The following is a 15,979-nucleotide window of genomic DNA, read 5'->3' on the forward strand; positions in this document are numbered from 1 at the left end:
GAATAATAAATGTATAAATATCTTATTGATACACACCAGCCTGGTTCATAGTCCATGTGACATGGTATGCTTGTGAAGGTTGGGTGCGAGACAGGTTGGAGGCCTACTCAGAAAGAATCCATTGTATAATAAAGATAAAAAGCGTTTTTATTGTGCACCACATTCATTGTCGGGGAAGGAGACCATGGCTGGAGTGTGCCGTGTTATAAAACCGTGACAGGAATGACACCAGAACCATGTCTGTAGAACATACGATGACCCTAATTACAAGAATAATTACATAAAAACACAACACAGAATCATCACTTATGATTTTATATTATAGGGTAGGTGAAGCAGTATCTTGAGTGAGCTTGTTTGTGTAGTGTACACATGTGAACTGAATAGCTTGTGGGCAGTCTGCAACATAAGGCACTTAACCAAATATCGTCTGAGCTTTAATTGGTAGAAATAGTTGTTTGATTTTAAATACTCTGTTTTGTAGAGATGACTTGAAACTTACAATCATCACCCAAGCTGAAAAATATATAAATCCATATAGAAATATGTTGCGAATAAATACTATGGTCATAACTTTATTTTCCCATTCTTGAATGGAAAACTACAAGAACTGGAATGCAAAGTAACGTGAAGCTAAAAAAATCCTGAGGTCGAGAAATGTACATTCAAGACTTCAAACATCAAACGGTATTGTGTGATAAGGTCACTTTAGTGTAGTTATCGTTTAACAGACTTATGCTTACTATTACATATCATGTGAAGGAAAAGTGAAGGGATCACTTCTCAGAAACAATGGGCCAATAAGGGTATTTTAAAGATAGGCGATGTCTGGAGGGAAGGATTGATGGTTCCATTTGAGGATCTGGTTAGCTGTTATGGACTGCACAATAGGGAGATTAGGAGATATCGATCTCTAGACCAGTTGCTGAGAGAGAGATTACAGATGTTAGATACACCCCTATATTGTAGACCTCAAATCTGCAAATTATTCACTACACCACCAGGGGTGGTTTCAACCTTTATTAAGTTGATGCCTCTACAGGAATGTGTTTTGAACTCTTGGGATAAATTGAGATTGGAATGGGAGGCAGAATTGGAATTGGAGTTGTCTGAAGAATCGCAGAATTATGCGTGGAAAGCAGCTGTGAAAGCTAAAGTTGATTTAAACCTGAGATACATTCATCAACGCGTTTTAGGACATGTTTATTGGACGCCTGTGAGGATGAATAGGAGAGGTTTGGCAGATACCGATACGTTGGGGATGTAATTACTCAAGAGGGACCTTCAAGCACATGCTTTGGGAATGTAATAGAGTGTTATATTTTTGGAAGGATGTTCTGGATCGGGTTGATTTGGTGGTAAATGATTTATTCCCACGAACTTTTAAGTCAGTAATATTTCTATCAGTTGATAACAGGGGTGGAGATATATGTGAATCCCTAGATTGGATTGATAGAGCATTGTTGATGGCTATTAAGCATATAATGAAGGTGTGGAAATCTAGGAAAAAAAAACACACTATGAAAATTGTCTGTCAGACATGCGAACGCTTTCATGGTATGAAAAGACTCAAGCTCGGAAACGTAATAGGGAGTTTGAATATGTTGAGATGTGGGGATCGTTCAATGATTTGTTTGACTAAGTGTAGGGCTTGTTTTATAGGTGTGTAAATAATATCGGGGATTGGGTGGTGGGAGGGTGTTTGTTTTTGTCTTTTGTATTGTCTTTATGGTGTCTTGTAGTTGAAATGTTAAGTGGGAATGGGTAACTTATAGTACTATAATATAATACCTTTTTGCGACTTGGCGACTTGTGTTATGTTGATAGTGATTCTGTGGATTATCTGTGAATATTTACCCACCTATAAATATGTTGTTTTTCTTCTGTTTTGTAATTTTATGTAAAAATAATAAAATAAAGTGAAAAAAAAAGAAACAATGGTTCATCAGTGAACCACCACTGATAAGGAGCTTCCCATTTAAATGTTCTGCTGATAACATAGTGTGTTACTATTTGTGAGGCAGTAGTGGAAGCACTGTCGAATTTGCAAGAGTAGTGGTGTTGGATCACATATCCAACAAAAGGCATCATCTCATCATAGCACCAGTGGAGAAGCAAGCCCGTGAAGCCCCTTAAATCCTCGGATGCCGTTCAAGCAGCACATGTTTTGCACTGGCCCTGATTGAAAGTAAGGCTATTCGCATTTGCTAATCATATACATTGGATTACTATGCAAAATATTTTTATTTAGCAGTATCAACTAATCAATTTTTCACGGCTAATTTGTGCCTTGAAATTGACTCGTACATTCCATAGTTCATGGGAAAGTGTTACCCAGTGTTGTATAATATCTGCCACACCGTGGCAGATTTCCGGAGTCATCTCGGGGCTGCCAAGTGGGCATGTCTTGCTACCAGGTAGGCGTAGCGATTGCCGGATACCGGGTCCTGCACTCTACCACAGGGAGCTAGTTATCATACCTTGTTGTATGACATACGCCTCCCCACGTAAGAGTGAAGAACCTGGTATATGGCTGTCTTTGGAAATGCATAAAGGAAATAAACATGGTCTGCTTAGTCCGTCCCTGCCTGCCTCTCCCTGGAGCTCTTACACTGGGAGCAGGAAAGCATACAAGCCTGAAAATATATAGGGGGCATTTCAGAGGGGAAAACAGTGGGTTTTCAAGTATTTTGTAAAGATAAATACTTTCGGTGCACGCCTGGGACTCTAACCCAAGTCCCATGGATGTGAAGCCATACACATGCAACATAGGGTCGAAGGTGCGCGAGGGTGCTGTGGAAAGAGATCAAGTCCACAAAAGCATCAGAACTGTGGCTATAATCGTATTTGCTATGTATAGTTTTCTAAAATGTTTCCTTACAAAGAGACTTTCATTATGCAGATTCAGCTGGGAAAATCGACCCTTCGCTTTCAAGGGGATCTGATCGGTGAACTGCAAAGGCAACTTCATACACCTGTAACGGAGGACCTCAAGACGAGTGAGGGCAGAGTGAAACTGTATGACACATATTGAGGGAAACTACGAGTGAACCAGAGAGCTCACTCCTACCTCCCCGCGGGCACGCTGCTGCCAGCGCTATGTTGTAATTGCTGTGCCCCCTCTCCCGACCATCCCTCTCTGCGCTGAGCGCTCCATACTCTCCCGCCTCTGTTCAGACCTCCCGAAGTCCTCTCATTTGCCACCTGAGTTCCCAGCGCGGATATGAAGGACCCGACCGGAAGCGACTAAACTTTCTTACCTCTGGGCTGCGGCGCATGCGCAGTGCTGTGATGCCCTCTCACCCGCGCTCAAGTATGCCAAGTATGCGAAGAGCAGAGAGAGCGAGCGAGATACATGGCGAGAGGGCGCCTGAGTGAGAGCCTGAAGGAGACAGCTCGGCTTTTGAGGACAGGCGGGCGTTCATCCTTGCTCCCCCAGAGAGACAAACTGGGTCCACCAGGAAGGAGCAACCTGTGCAGGCAGAGGCAAGAGAGCCTGGAAAGGAAGGCTGTGCGCCGGGTCTGCGGAGAAACAGCAGGATCTGCTAGCGGGAGCAGACAGCCTGGCTCTGAAACGAGGGTCAGGCGGATCTGCAAAGGAACGTGCCCAGCGCCGGGATCTAGGGAGAAACAGAGCGCGGGATCTACCGCTGGCCGCGGAGAGAGGGGCACACATCTAGGCAAGGGGGCAGGCACCCCGGCTGATTCAGGGAAACGGAGGAGCTCGTGCTACCCTGCAGAGAGGCAGGCACCCAGTGGGACGGCGTCTGCGAGAGCAAAGCCCAGGTGTATGCACGAGGGGAAGCCCGTGTGTGTGCGTAGCTGCCGGGACTGGGGGAATAGAGAGAGTGTTCTCTTCCCACCTTTAGAAATAGCGTTCTTTGGAAAAGTGTGGGCTTGTGGGTGATCGAGTCGTAAAGGGGCAGCAGGTAGACTCGAGAAAAAGGAATGTGTGGTTTGCGCGAGCGGTGATTGTGGATTTAGTTATTAGCATTGTGTGCAGACGAGAGTCTAGTGTGTGGTCTGTGCATTGTGTGTCGGGGTCGTGACGTTTAGACGCGAGTTATGGGTAGATGCGATTTCTTGTGTGTATTGGTCCCGTGAGTTGTGCGAATAGGCGAAGCCCCGTACGTTGCATGGCACGACGAACGTCGTGTTGTGTATCTGCCAGGGGAGTTAGTTATCCGTCTGCGTGGCCTTGCTGGATGGATTCTCTGCGAGAGGGAGTGTGAAGGGGGTCCATTGCGAGGGGTGGGGGCAGCGCAGGTGTGTGTTTAGAAAAAGGATCGCCTGCGAGTAGGCAATGGTCCAGTGTCTGGGAGGAGGAGGAGGGGCCAGGCGGAGGTTGCGTGTAGACTGTGCAGGCTGTGTACTGTGCGTGTGGGGTTTGAGAGAAGTGACAGGCATGTGGTGTGGGGGGCGCCTTACGGTGTAAATGCGTGTGTGCGGAGGCAGAGACGCTGCCTGCGGGCAGACCTGCTTATGCGTGGTGGATGGGAGGTCTGCTGGGTAGCGGGCATTAGACCGGTGGTGTTCCAGAGAGTGCCGCAATGGGGGGCTACTGCCTGGGCCAGCGGTGGGTGCAACGTTCGCCCCGGTCCAGTGGCTCTTGCTGAGCCCGGGGACGGGTCGGGATGGCCGACCCTCTGAGGAGGACTCTTTCCAAACTGCGGGGCAAGAAATCCAAGCGGGGCAAAGTGACCGAAGCCGCCCCCGGGGATGTCAAGCACCCCCTTGCCAACCAGAACAACAACAACTACAGAGACACGTTGTGGGACGGGAAGGGTATGCGGGAACTGGTTGATGGCATCATGACAAGGGCAGATGCCAGCAAGCCGCCGGAGGACAACTGCCCGTGCACCGCCTGCCAGGGGGCAGAGCAAAAGACACAAAGGCACGTGTGGACTCAGGGGACACAACACAAATCTGCCCCCGTGAGTGGGGGCACTGGACAAGGCGATGGATGTTCACGCTTCAATGGCCATGGGTCACTCGGCCATTGCGAGGGCTCCAGTGCTCGCTGCGCCCCTCAAACCCACATCCCTTTGGGGTCCAACGCTTTTCCTCTGGGCCAAGGACATGTTGAGTGCCGTGGCCACCGCGCGGCGCCTGATCCCCATCCTCTGCACGGCGCTGCCACCTCCCGTCCCGGGGTGCAGGAGGGGGCGCTGCTTGTCTCCAGCCAGAACGGTTATACCCGGGCACAGCACTACCCACCGCCGCAGTGGGACCAGACCAGGGCCAGGGTAGCGCAGTTGGCCACTGCACACCCGGGGCAGGCCCGCCAGCTCTTTGCCAGCCTGCAACAGGCCTACAGGAACAGCCTTCAGAGCCAACACTCGGTGGACAGCGACGAGGACGATTACTACGACAACGACTACCTGCCCTTCTACGAGCCCGAGCTGCCCGTCCCGCAGTCTGCCCCGCCGTTTGTCAAGGTGGGCCCCGAGACCCAGGCAGGGGCGGCTTGGGGGTCCCTGGGCTGCAAGGATGGGGGGCCCCTCCGGAAGGGCAGCTACCAGGAGACGGACCGGCTGCGCAGCCAGCTCCAGGAGGCCTACTACCTGCTAATCCACGCCATGCATGACATGCCCCTGCCCGCGGAGCGCTGCCCCTCCAGTGCCCACTCCCAGGACAGCATCTACAGCCAGCCGTCGCCCCGGGCCGCGGACAGCGACCTGTGGTCGTCGGGAGAGGCCAGTCCTCAGCAAGGCTCGGATTCGGAGTCCGCGGGCCCGGCGCTCAGGCTACAGTGCAGCAAGAGCCTGGAGACCCTGCGCAGGGGCGCCGCACAGCCACCCCTGCACAGGTCCGTCAGTGACGGCGACATCCAGTACAGCCTCCTGTCCCCTGGAGAGCCGCCCCTCAGGCAGCAGGGCAGCCCCCTCTCAGCCTGGCAGGAATGTGGAGGTGGGCCGGACAGCGGGGGGGAGGGGGAGGAGGACTCCCCCGGGCCAGCTGCCGAGGACCAGCCAGTCCGCCGGGGGCGCGCGTCCAGCGGGGCTGGGCATCCATCATGTGCGGACAATGAGGGGCGCCGAGACCCAGTGATGTGCAGTCGGGCAGATGGCCCGGGCGGCCCGCTCCGGACCTCGGGGGTGACGGTGCGCAAGATGCAGAAGTGGATGTACAAGGGTCGTCTGCTCTCCCTGGAAATGAAGGAGCGCATCATCGGCTCCTCTCTGCGGCCCGGGGCCCCCTGCGGCTCCGGCCGGACTGTCAAGAGGGACGAGGTGCCGTCCAGGATCCCGGCGGTGCCACTCAGGGGGCGAGGAGGACCTGCGCCCAGGGCCGAGCTCGGCGACCGACCGCAGCTGACGGGTAAAGAAGTCTGTACCATGCATGCATGCCCTATTCACCCCCAATACTTTACACTGCTCTCCCCAGTGCAGCCCGACTGTGCATCAGACGTGTTCTCTAGGTGTCTGATGTGATTTTGGAGGCCAGGGTTAAAATACCTCAAAGTGTCTTACTTTTTCAGCTGTACTTTGCCACCTGTAGTAGTTGATGTCTGTTATGAACCTCGTGTCGCAGCCACTTCGCACGGGGCCATTTGAGAGCTGTACTTGCTTTGGTAAGAGGGCTGGTCATCAAGTGGCGGAACGCTCACAGGCGCAGCGTGGTAACTGCGCTCCTTTCTGCTTCCAGTCTCCCTTCCCTCAAATACCTCCAACAGAATAACCGATATCCGAATGATGCAATAGGAACACCGCCCGAAAGTCGCGGTGTTAAACACAGTATAAACTGCGCAGCGACATTCGCTCTGTCATCGGCGCGCTTTTGTAGGAGCAGTTTGAAGTGATCTTTTGGAGGCATGACTTTTGCAGTTCGAATGTCACTGCAGCATATGAAGAGCCACTGCCATGCACTCGCGTGACCCGAACTGGCAAGGGCAGGCGTATTGCGTGTGTGCCGAATCTGATTTGCATTAGAGAACGCTAATTCACAGAAGTGTTTTATAATGGCAAACCCCTATTGGAAAACGTTCTGTGAATTAGCCCTTAGTCGCCCAGGCATCCCGAAGATGTGCGCAATCTATACTGCATACATTGCTTTCAAAGTCTGGTTGGGGGTACGTCACAATTCTGCTACCGTTCCATCCCCGGCAGACTTCTTTCAACGTTTGGGTGAGGGTACATCACTTTGCTACTTACCGTTCCGTCCCCGGCAGACTTGGGGGTACGTCATAAATCTGCTACCGTTCCATCCCCGGCAGACTTGGGGGGGGGGGGGGTACGTCACAATGCTGCTACCGTTCCACCGGCAGACTTCTTTCAGCGTTTGGGTGGGGGGGTACATCACTTTGCTACTTACCGTTCCATCCCCGGCAGACTTCGGGGTACGTTACAATGCTGCTACAGTTCCACCCCCGGCAGACTTCTGTCAGCGTTTGGGTGGGGGTATGTCACAATGCTGCTACCGTTCCACCCCCGGCAGACTTCTGTCAGCGTTTGGGTGGGGGTACGTCACTATGCTCCCACCGTTCCACCCCTGGCAGACTTCTTTCAGCGTTTGGATGGGGGAATATCACAATGCTACTACCCACCCCCGGCAGACTTCTTTTACCGTTTGGGTGGGGGAATATCACAATGCTACTACCCACCCCCGGCAGACTTCTTTCAGCGTTTGGTTGGGGGTACGTCACAATACTGCTACCGTTCCATCCCCGGCAGACTTCTGTCAGCGTTTGGGTGGGGGAATATCACAATGCTACTACCCATCCCCGGCAGACTTCTTTTACCGTTTGGGGTGGGGGAATATCACAATGCTGCTACCCACCCCCGGCAGACTTCTTTCAGCGTTTGGGTGAGGGTACATCACTTTGCTACTTACCGTTCCGTCCCCGGCAGACTTGGGGGTACGTCATAATTCTGCTACCGTTCCATCCCCGGCAGACTTCTTTCAACGTTTGGGTGAGGGTACATCACTTTGCTACTTACCGTTCCATCCCCGGCAGACTTGGGGGTACGTCACAATGCTGCTAACGTTCCATCCCCGGCAGACTTGGGGGGGGGGGGGGTACGTCACAATGCTGCTACCGTTCCACCGGCAGACTTCTTTCAGCGTTTGGGTGGGGGGTACATCACTTTGCTACTTACCGTTCCATCCCCGGCAGACTTCGGGGTACGTCACAATGCTGCTACCGTTCCACCCCGGCAGACTTCTGTCAGCGTTTGGGTGGGGGTACGTCACTATGCTCCCACCATTCCACCCCCAGCAGACTTCTTTCAGCGTTTGGGTGGGGGAATATCACAATGCTACTACCCACCCCCGGCAGACTTCTTTCAGCGTTTGGTTGGGGGTACGTCACAATACTGCTACCGTTCCATCCCCGGCAGACTTCTGTCAGCGTTTGGGTGGGGGTACGTCACTATGCTCCCACCGTTCCATCCCCGGCAGACTTCTGTCAGCGTTTGGGTGGGGGAATATCACAATGCTACTACCCATCCCCGGCAGACTTCTTTTACCGTCTGGGGTGGGGGAATATCACAATGCTGCTACCGTTCCACCCCCAGCAGACTTCTTTTACCGTTTGCGTGGGGGAATATCACAATGCTACTACCCACCCCCGGCAGACTTCTTTCAGCGTTTGGGGTGGGGGAATATCACAATGCTGCTACCGTTCCACCCCCGGCAGACTTCTTTCAACGCGTCACAGTGGCGAACTCCCATTCCCTTGTTTGCCATTTACCTCGAAAAGTGCGGTCCTTTGAGGGCAACAGATGCTCTGAAAGTGGGAGTGGGGCCTCCCGACGCTGCGCTCCTGAGCCGCCCCCTAAAGAGTGCCTACCCAGTCCCATACACTGCGGCAACCGCCCTTCTTCCGATTCATCTCGTGGTCTCTTTTAGTTTCCTGACAACCTGTCTATCCCCCTACGCCCTGCTGTATCCTCTGCTGGGCTATTTTGAAAGCGGAGGCATGGCTGACCCTCGTAATTGGGCGGTGGGAGTATTTACACAACAGGGCCCCGCCCCCACTTCTGCGTTTAGCACCTGCACTCTCTGCTGTGGGACATGGTTAAGGTAGGGGAACCATTAAAGGATGTCGTTGTTTGGGCACAGGGCATCCAGCCCGCGGCAGCAGATGCTGTAGGTGGTGCACGGTGGTCAATCGAAGGGGTTGCCCTCTTGTCTCCCGGGTCCTGACACTGGCGGGCGGATGGGGTGTGTGTGGGGGAGTTTCACGGACTGCCCTGTAGTGTAGGATTCTCAAGTCACGCGCATCAGGGCGCGCACTATCGGAACACAGGCACACTTCACTGTGTATAACACCATGGCACGCAGACAGACAGTTTATTTGCTGGGGTTCATATCTCCATGGAAGCCTGCCAGAGCCACACGAAGATTTGTTCCTAGATGTCTAGTTGTCATTACAAAATGATAACACTGGCGCTCTGGAATAATCTGTCACAGTTCAGATGCGACCCAACACTTCCTTCTGCCAGCAGCTGCACATGAACGTTAATATTTGATGCAAAGGGATTTTTAGCTTTTCCAGTTCTTTTCTTCTCAGTTAACTTTAACTCTGTATAGTTATTCTATAAGATACCTTTAAGGGCTTAGGTTTCTACTGGAAAGCTCGAGTCTACGCATTGCCACTCATTTTAAGTGTGAAACTGCGCGGCGCATGAATTCGTAATCGGTTATTCAGAACGCACTTAATGCCCAGAGGTTTCTAAGCGCGGACCCGGGGATCGAACCTGTGTTGCTCGGCGCTGCCTTGCTTCCTAAGCGAGCACGTTGCCCCTGAGCTATCCTCCCAATGAAATCACTTTCTACGTAATGTAACTACAGTCTGGTCTCTTGCATCTGAATAAACCCGAGTGCTTGCCTTAAAGGCGACGATGGCATGACCATCTATATTATACGGACTAAAGAACCCCTTTCCGTGCCCAAAGGATATTGCTTTAGTGCGGCGAAATGGTCCCAGAACTCCCGGGTGACCTGCAATAGGCAGACTGCTGGTATCCTGCAGAGGGTACATCATTTGCCGTCCCTACTAACCCATTGTAGGGGAGGATAGCTCGGCGGCTACATGCAAGCCTTGGAAACAAGAGGACATGAAGTAACACGGGTTCTATCTCTGGGTCCACACTTAGAAACTTCTAGGTATTAAGCGTGTCATAAATACGCAACTAAGACATATTTCTGTAACAGCGCCTCGATGCCCCTGGGCTGTGTGAACACTTTAAAAATGAAAATAAAATATTTCTTCTAGCTGTGACATCACAGTGCGGAGATTATGTTGCAATCTTGCAACTGTGGCGAGAGTGATCACTGACTGACAGGCGGAGCAGCCCAGTGCTTAATTGCTAAGAAAATGGCAGGGCTCGGATATTTTCTAGCACACTTGTTGCTCATTGAGGTGGCCAACTCGCCGCCCACTGTAGATACACCCATGGCTGCTCCATACTGTGTCAACATGTTTGTGGTTAAAGCTTCAAGACCCATTAGTTAATTGAGGGTGATGGATCCACTGTGCGACTTGCAGATCTCAACGGGCATAACATTAGTTGTGTCTTGAAATAAACGAAACGTTCAATTGGGTGAAAACATTCATAGTGTGATAACTGGGTGCATTATACCAACACTATGAACAATCAGGCACTAGCGACTTGGTTTTCTGTGTAGCAAGTGCGCACACAATGTATCATGTTTGTGTTTTTGGAGTATTCATTATGTTGCCATCAGATGTTGTATGCTGATGAAGGTATATATTTTTGACAAATGAATTCCATGTGATTTAGCAGGTGGCTACACCCGTGTTTTGATGTATTGTTAACATAATGGATTCATGTTTTTTTTTATGGAACATCTGTTTGATCCTTTGTCATCAATCTATATTTGTTTTCAAGGTTGTTTTTCAGAGTGTCATGAGGACGACATAGGGTACATTTTATTGTGTGTTTTGAGACCTTTGTTTGGTTTATTGTATACGTACACTGCCGCCAAGTGGGAAGGTCCTGCACCCTAGAGTGGAGCATGGCTTTGTGAGGATAGTGACTTTCTTTAAAACACATCATCGTTAACATTTGGCTCTGCTCCTATCAGTGAGAAGCGGAGCATGTTAAATAAGCATCTATCCACAGAAAAAAAGAACAAGCAAAGAGCAAGCATGCTTTCCTCCTATGGGAAATTAAGGGAGAAATGCAGGCACAATCATTTCTTAACTGATGAACCTGCCTATTAAACACTGCAGCTAGATGGCCTTATATAGAGTGTCACTCATGACAGGAACTCCTCTTCCATATTGGTGAAACAAAGTAGCCTTCCAGTCTTCTTAGTAAGTTCTCCTGGGCTTTATTAGCATCTCCTTAAGTTACAGTTCATAGGACACAAAGAACAGACGCTGGCACCCCTCAACCAGGCAGGGGCTCTCGCAAACTGCCTGGGCGTGGAACTCTCCACACAAACGTTCTCTCGTCCACACAAAAACATTTTACAGGATATCACATGCTTCCACCCACACTCGCAAGCCCATTACAACACATCTCCCTCTCTTCCTGAGACACTACATAACATAGCACACCCACATATATAGAACTGCACAACAATGGGCCTTTCCACTCACCTCGCCCCTGTGTTGGGGCTGCTGGCTGCTGACTGTCCTGGTGTTGTCGACCCGCCCTGCTGATTATTATAGTAGACAATTCGCAGCAATGTCATGGTCATGCGGGCTGAGTGGAGCAGTGCGCGGACATGGCCAGCATCAGTGCCCGGCACTGTCACAGTCCAACTCACTGTTAAACCTGGGCCATCGGGTTCCGGGATAACAATGAGCCAGCCCATGCCGAACCCTGGCCAGCGCACGCTCATTGTTATCTTACTATGCCCGACTGGCGGCCAGTTAAAATAATCAAGTTGCCAAAACACCATAAGACAATCAAGCTGGAATCAGCAATAAGTGCAAGGCTCAGAAAAAAGTGCCAGGGTACCATCCTCCAACCCCCCTCCACCCTCTCCCCACAAATTAAGTGATGGAGCAGCTCAGGGGAGATGAGTGATGAGTGCACCCCTCGGGCACAGCATCCTTCACCCTGTGGAAAGTTGCCCGGGTCCATTAACTCGCATCCTCCACATAGCTGCACTCTCCCAAAAAATAGCCCCCCTCCCCCAACCCTCACCTCCAGAACACTGAAACATTTCCCTACTGTTAAGTTATCGTTTGACTGCTTCCGCGGGAGAGCATCCACTTTTAATTGTCTTGATGTATTGTTATGTTAAAGCATTTCTTAAGCACAACATACACCAAGCAGGGCATCGTGGCGCTGTAATATGCCAGCAGTGTTGACTGGATGCTTCGAGGCGCATTGCCGTGTTATGTAGAGCCATGTACCCCTATCCAGGTCTTTCTATGGATTTTCACATGGGGGTATAATGGGCGGGGCTGCCTAGCAGAGAGCTACTGCAACGTATAATGTCCTTCTAATGCCCACTTTGGGGTGACCCATTCTGTATTTAATCGCCATTGCTGTAAGATACGCTTCACTTTGCTGAAACGTGACTTACTTTCAATAGTAACACAGGGCACTGTGGCATTGTTATAATTGAATCTGCGTGTGTGCATTAGTACACCATACAGTCTAGTGTAAAGTGCGTCACGCCGCCGCTCTTCCCACGGTTTAAAGCTGTAGTTTTCTTCACCACTGTCCGTCGATTTGGAAGTCTGACGTCATTGCTTGGTCAATATAATGTATTCTGCTGGTGGGTGACGCCTATCTCGCAATTTAGCGAGGATCCCCTTGCTGTTACTTGTTTTTTTGTGTCTGTTTGTTTAACAAACCCCGTCATGTTGCACTGTTGTCATTGTCCGGTTCACAAGATGCCGCCCTCTGGCCGCAGTGGCGACGATGTTTTCACATCTGCGAATCCTTGGTGTGTCCGAGGTCTGCATTGAAGCGGGCACCGATCACAGGCTGGTATTGACAGTCCATTGTGTGGCACACAATGTCTGGGTTACGCTGGGTTGCTCGTGTCTGCACAAATTGACGCTGCTGTGTATCGCCACCGGGGTCTTTGTCTAGTCTCGTGTAAAAAATACTCGCAGCGCCCATCTGACATAATTGAACTGGCGTGGCCAGCCGAGTATATTTGCCTTTTATTCCAACCCATGAGCTGGTGTCACTCGGGATTTCTGTGTTTGCGTTCCGCCAGAAACCCCGTATTCCCGTGGACCCCGGACTTTATTTTGGGGCGGGAGGGGATACACGGGTTTCTCGGGTGGCTAGGTCGACACTGGGTGCCACCCTCGGGTCTGTGAACATCTACCACACGTAGATGGGCAACATGCACTCCTCCACGGCTCACAGAACACAGCCACAGGTCATGGAGCTGGCCACACACACAGCCACATAAAAATAATAACAATGTAGTTATTTACAAAGTGCTTCATGACGGATCCCTTGCTTCTAAGCGTTGTAATGATCTGTTATTACCCACTCACGAAACTCCATTTGTGGACATTGGGAGGACGAGGGCAGAGGTGGCTGGACCCATGGTTCAGGCGGATCTCTATCTCGGGAGGATAGCTCAGGGGCAAAGTGCTCGCTTGGAAGCAAGACGGCGTGGATCAACAGAGCTTCGATCCCCGGGTCCGCGCTTAGAAATCTAAATAACCAATTACAATTAAAGAGAGCGCATTGCCCATAATTTAGTGAAGAGTCTGCTACATTTGGCCTTACAAAAGTTTTGGATTACACCTCTGTTAAGTTTATGGGTTTGGGGTTATAAATAACCACTCAGGAGCCTTGTTCAGTTTAGGTAGGTTTAGTAAGTTTGTAGGAACACAGGTAAGTACATTAGGAATAATACAGGATAAGTTCATAGGATAGAAGCACCCACCGGTCCCCCTGTGCCAAGCTAAAGTTTCCAACTGGCAATAAAGGAACACAGGCACTCACATCCAAACATTCCAACCAGAACACTCCATACCAAACATTCGAGACTCAGGCACACATACACACAGGGAATAGCCACATAGTCAGGATAGGTAAAAACACAACACATCTCCCCCATACATAACCATGCAATCAAAGGAAGAAACAGAAGGAACAGTGTTACTAACATATTTGTATATCAAAAAAACTATCCTTCTAAACATCCATCCGGCAAACTGCTCCTAGCATAAAGCTATCCCCTACCAAGTCCTTAGATTAGCTACAAATGGCTAACCCACTTCCAAAACAATCACCAGAACCACAACAGGCCTTTTATGGAACTCTCTACAAGGGAACCAGCCCACAATCTCATGCACCACCATTACCATTGTCATCTCACATTAACCCTGCATCATCATTCGCCCACTACAAGATGTGCTAACACGATCTACAGGCTTACCCCCACTATCGGCCTAAAGCGTACTCTTCTCAACTCCATTGTGGCGTCCTAAGAACACCCTCTAGAGAAACCAAATGCTCACAACTGAGCACAATACCATATCCACCACTCCACCACTCCAGGCACATGCCTTAGCTACTGAATGCTCAACATTGAGCATCCCATGCTCACCATAGAGCAACCAAAACAAGCACTACTATTTCCACCACTCCACCACTCCAGGCACCATGCCTGAGCTAATAAATGCTCACAATTGAGCATCCCATGCTCACCATAGAGCAACCAAAACTCACCTTACTCCACCACTCCAGGCACCATGCTTGAGCTAATAAATGCTCACCATTGAGCATCCCATGCTCACCATAGAGCAATAACCTCCACTCCACCACTCCAGGCACCATGCCTGAGCTAATATATACTCACCATTGAGTATACCATGCTCACCATAGAGCAACCAATAACCTCACTGGGCATCGGCACCCACATTACAATAGGTACCAAAAACTGAGCAACCATATGCTCAAACGGGTATCTAAACCCACACCACAATGGTTACCAAAACCGAGCAACTATTTGTTGGACCGGGTATTCAGAACCCACACCACAGTAGTTTACCCCTGAAATGAGTAACCATTTGTTCCACTCTCACTCAAAAGGCACCAAACTCACACATGATGACTCACACAAACCAATTGGATCAATATCGTAATATTATATGGTGAAACAATGGTGAAGCAAAAATGTGTAAGCACCACATTAGAGTCCCAACTTTTAAAATTTAAGAGTCCATCTTCGTTGTGTACCTGTGGAAGAAAGTTAAAATTAAACAACGCCATCAGCATATATGTCAAAGGACACCTGTGGAGAAATGGTCATGTTAGTGCATATTGAAACATTACTAAACATTTCTATTAACTGAAGTAGGTCCAATAAATATTCAAAACTTGCCAAAACACCTTAGCACCATGAAACACCCAAAATCACATTTTGACATCAGAAAACACCACCTAACTTGGTACCATACCACTAAATGGCTCCGAGATAATAACCTGCCCACCATAGAGCCATCACATGCCACATAATAAGGCCCTACCTAGACTGAAAACAACTTCCCACGACTTAAAGCAAGAACTTCATGCCCAATTTTCAACCACATGTTTTTACACTCACAGCACCATCGCTGTGACAGCGTCAACACACATACGTTAAAGCAGAACTGAGCATCACCACCAGATGGCAGCCAAAAATAAATATGTGAACCTCCAAAATTTCATTGTAATAGATATCATTGTTGACTGCCAAAATATGTGAACTGCCAAAACTACCTTGCACGAGATATCAAGAATGCATATTATGCACTATGGAATGTGACAATTATCGCATTTCTCAGAAACATTACAGAAAACTTTGTTACAATGCGTTTAAGTCACCGTTAAGTCACATCCACACAAAAAAACTTCCTGTACTTGGTATCAGGTAACAGTTCCTCTTGAATAATACGGCAGGCTCTATATCACTTATGACCAAGTCCTATGACACAGCAACATCCTCTTGACTAAACTGTCCATTAACAACATGAACAGTCCACGGAGCACGTTACGTGAAATAAAAGCAAATGCGTCACGCTCCGTATCTCTTCACC

The 15,979-nt window shown here is 49.8% G+C and overlaps 1 protein-coding gene across 1 annotated transcript in view; it reads left to right on the forward strand.

Annotated features, from left to right (window-relative positions):
- Window positions 1-3,296: 3,296 nt before the first annotated feature.
- Window positions 3,297-15,979, forward strand: part of SYDE2 (synapse defective Rho GTPase homolog 2) — a 253,053-nt gene continuing 240,370 nt past the window's right edge. Inside the window, exon 1 of the mRNA XM_069641698.1 lies at window positions 3,297-6,321. Coding sequence (XP_069497799.1) covers window positions 4,635-6,321 — 1,687 coding nt within the window. The 5' untranslated portion in view covers window positions 3,297-4,634. The remainder of the gene's footprint in view (window positions 6,322-15,979) is intronic.

This window comes from Ambystoma mexicanum, chromosome 1q (genome assembly GCF_040938575.1).
Source record: "Ambystoma mexicanum isolate Mex_15411 chromosome 1q, UKY_AmexF1_1, whole genome shotgun sequence".
In the NCBI taxonomy this organism is placed as follows: Eukaryota; Metazoa; Chordata; class Amphibia; order Caudata; family Ambystomatidae; genus Ambystoma; species Ambystoma mexicanum.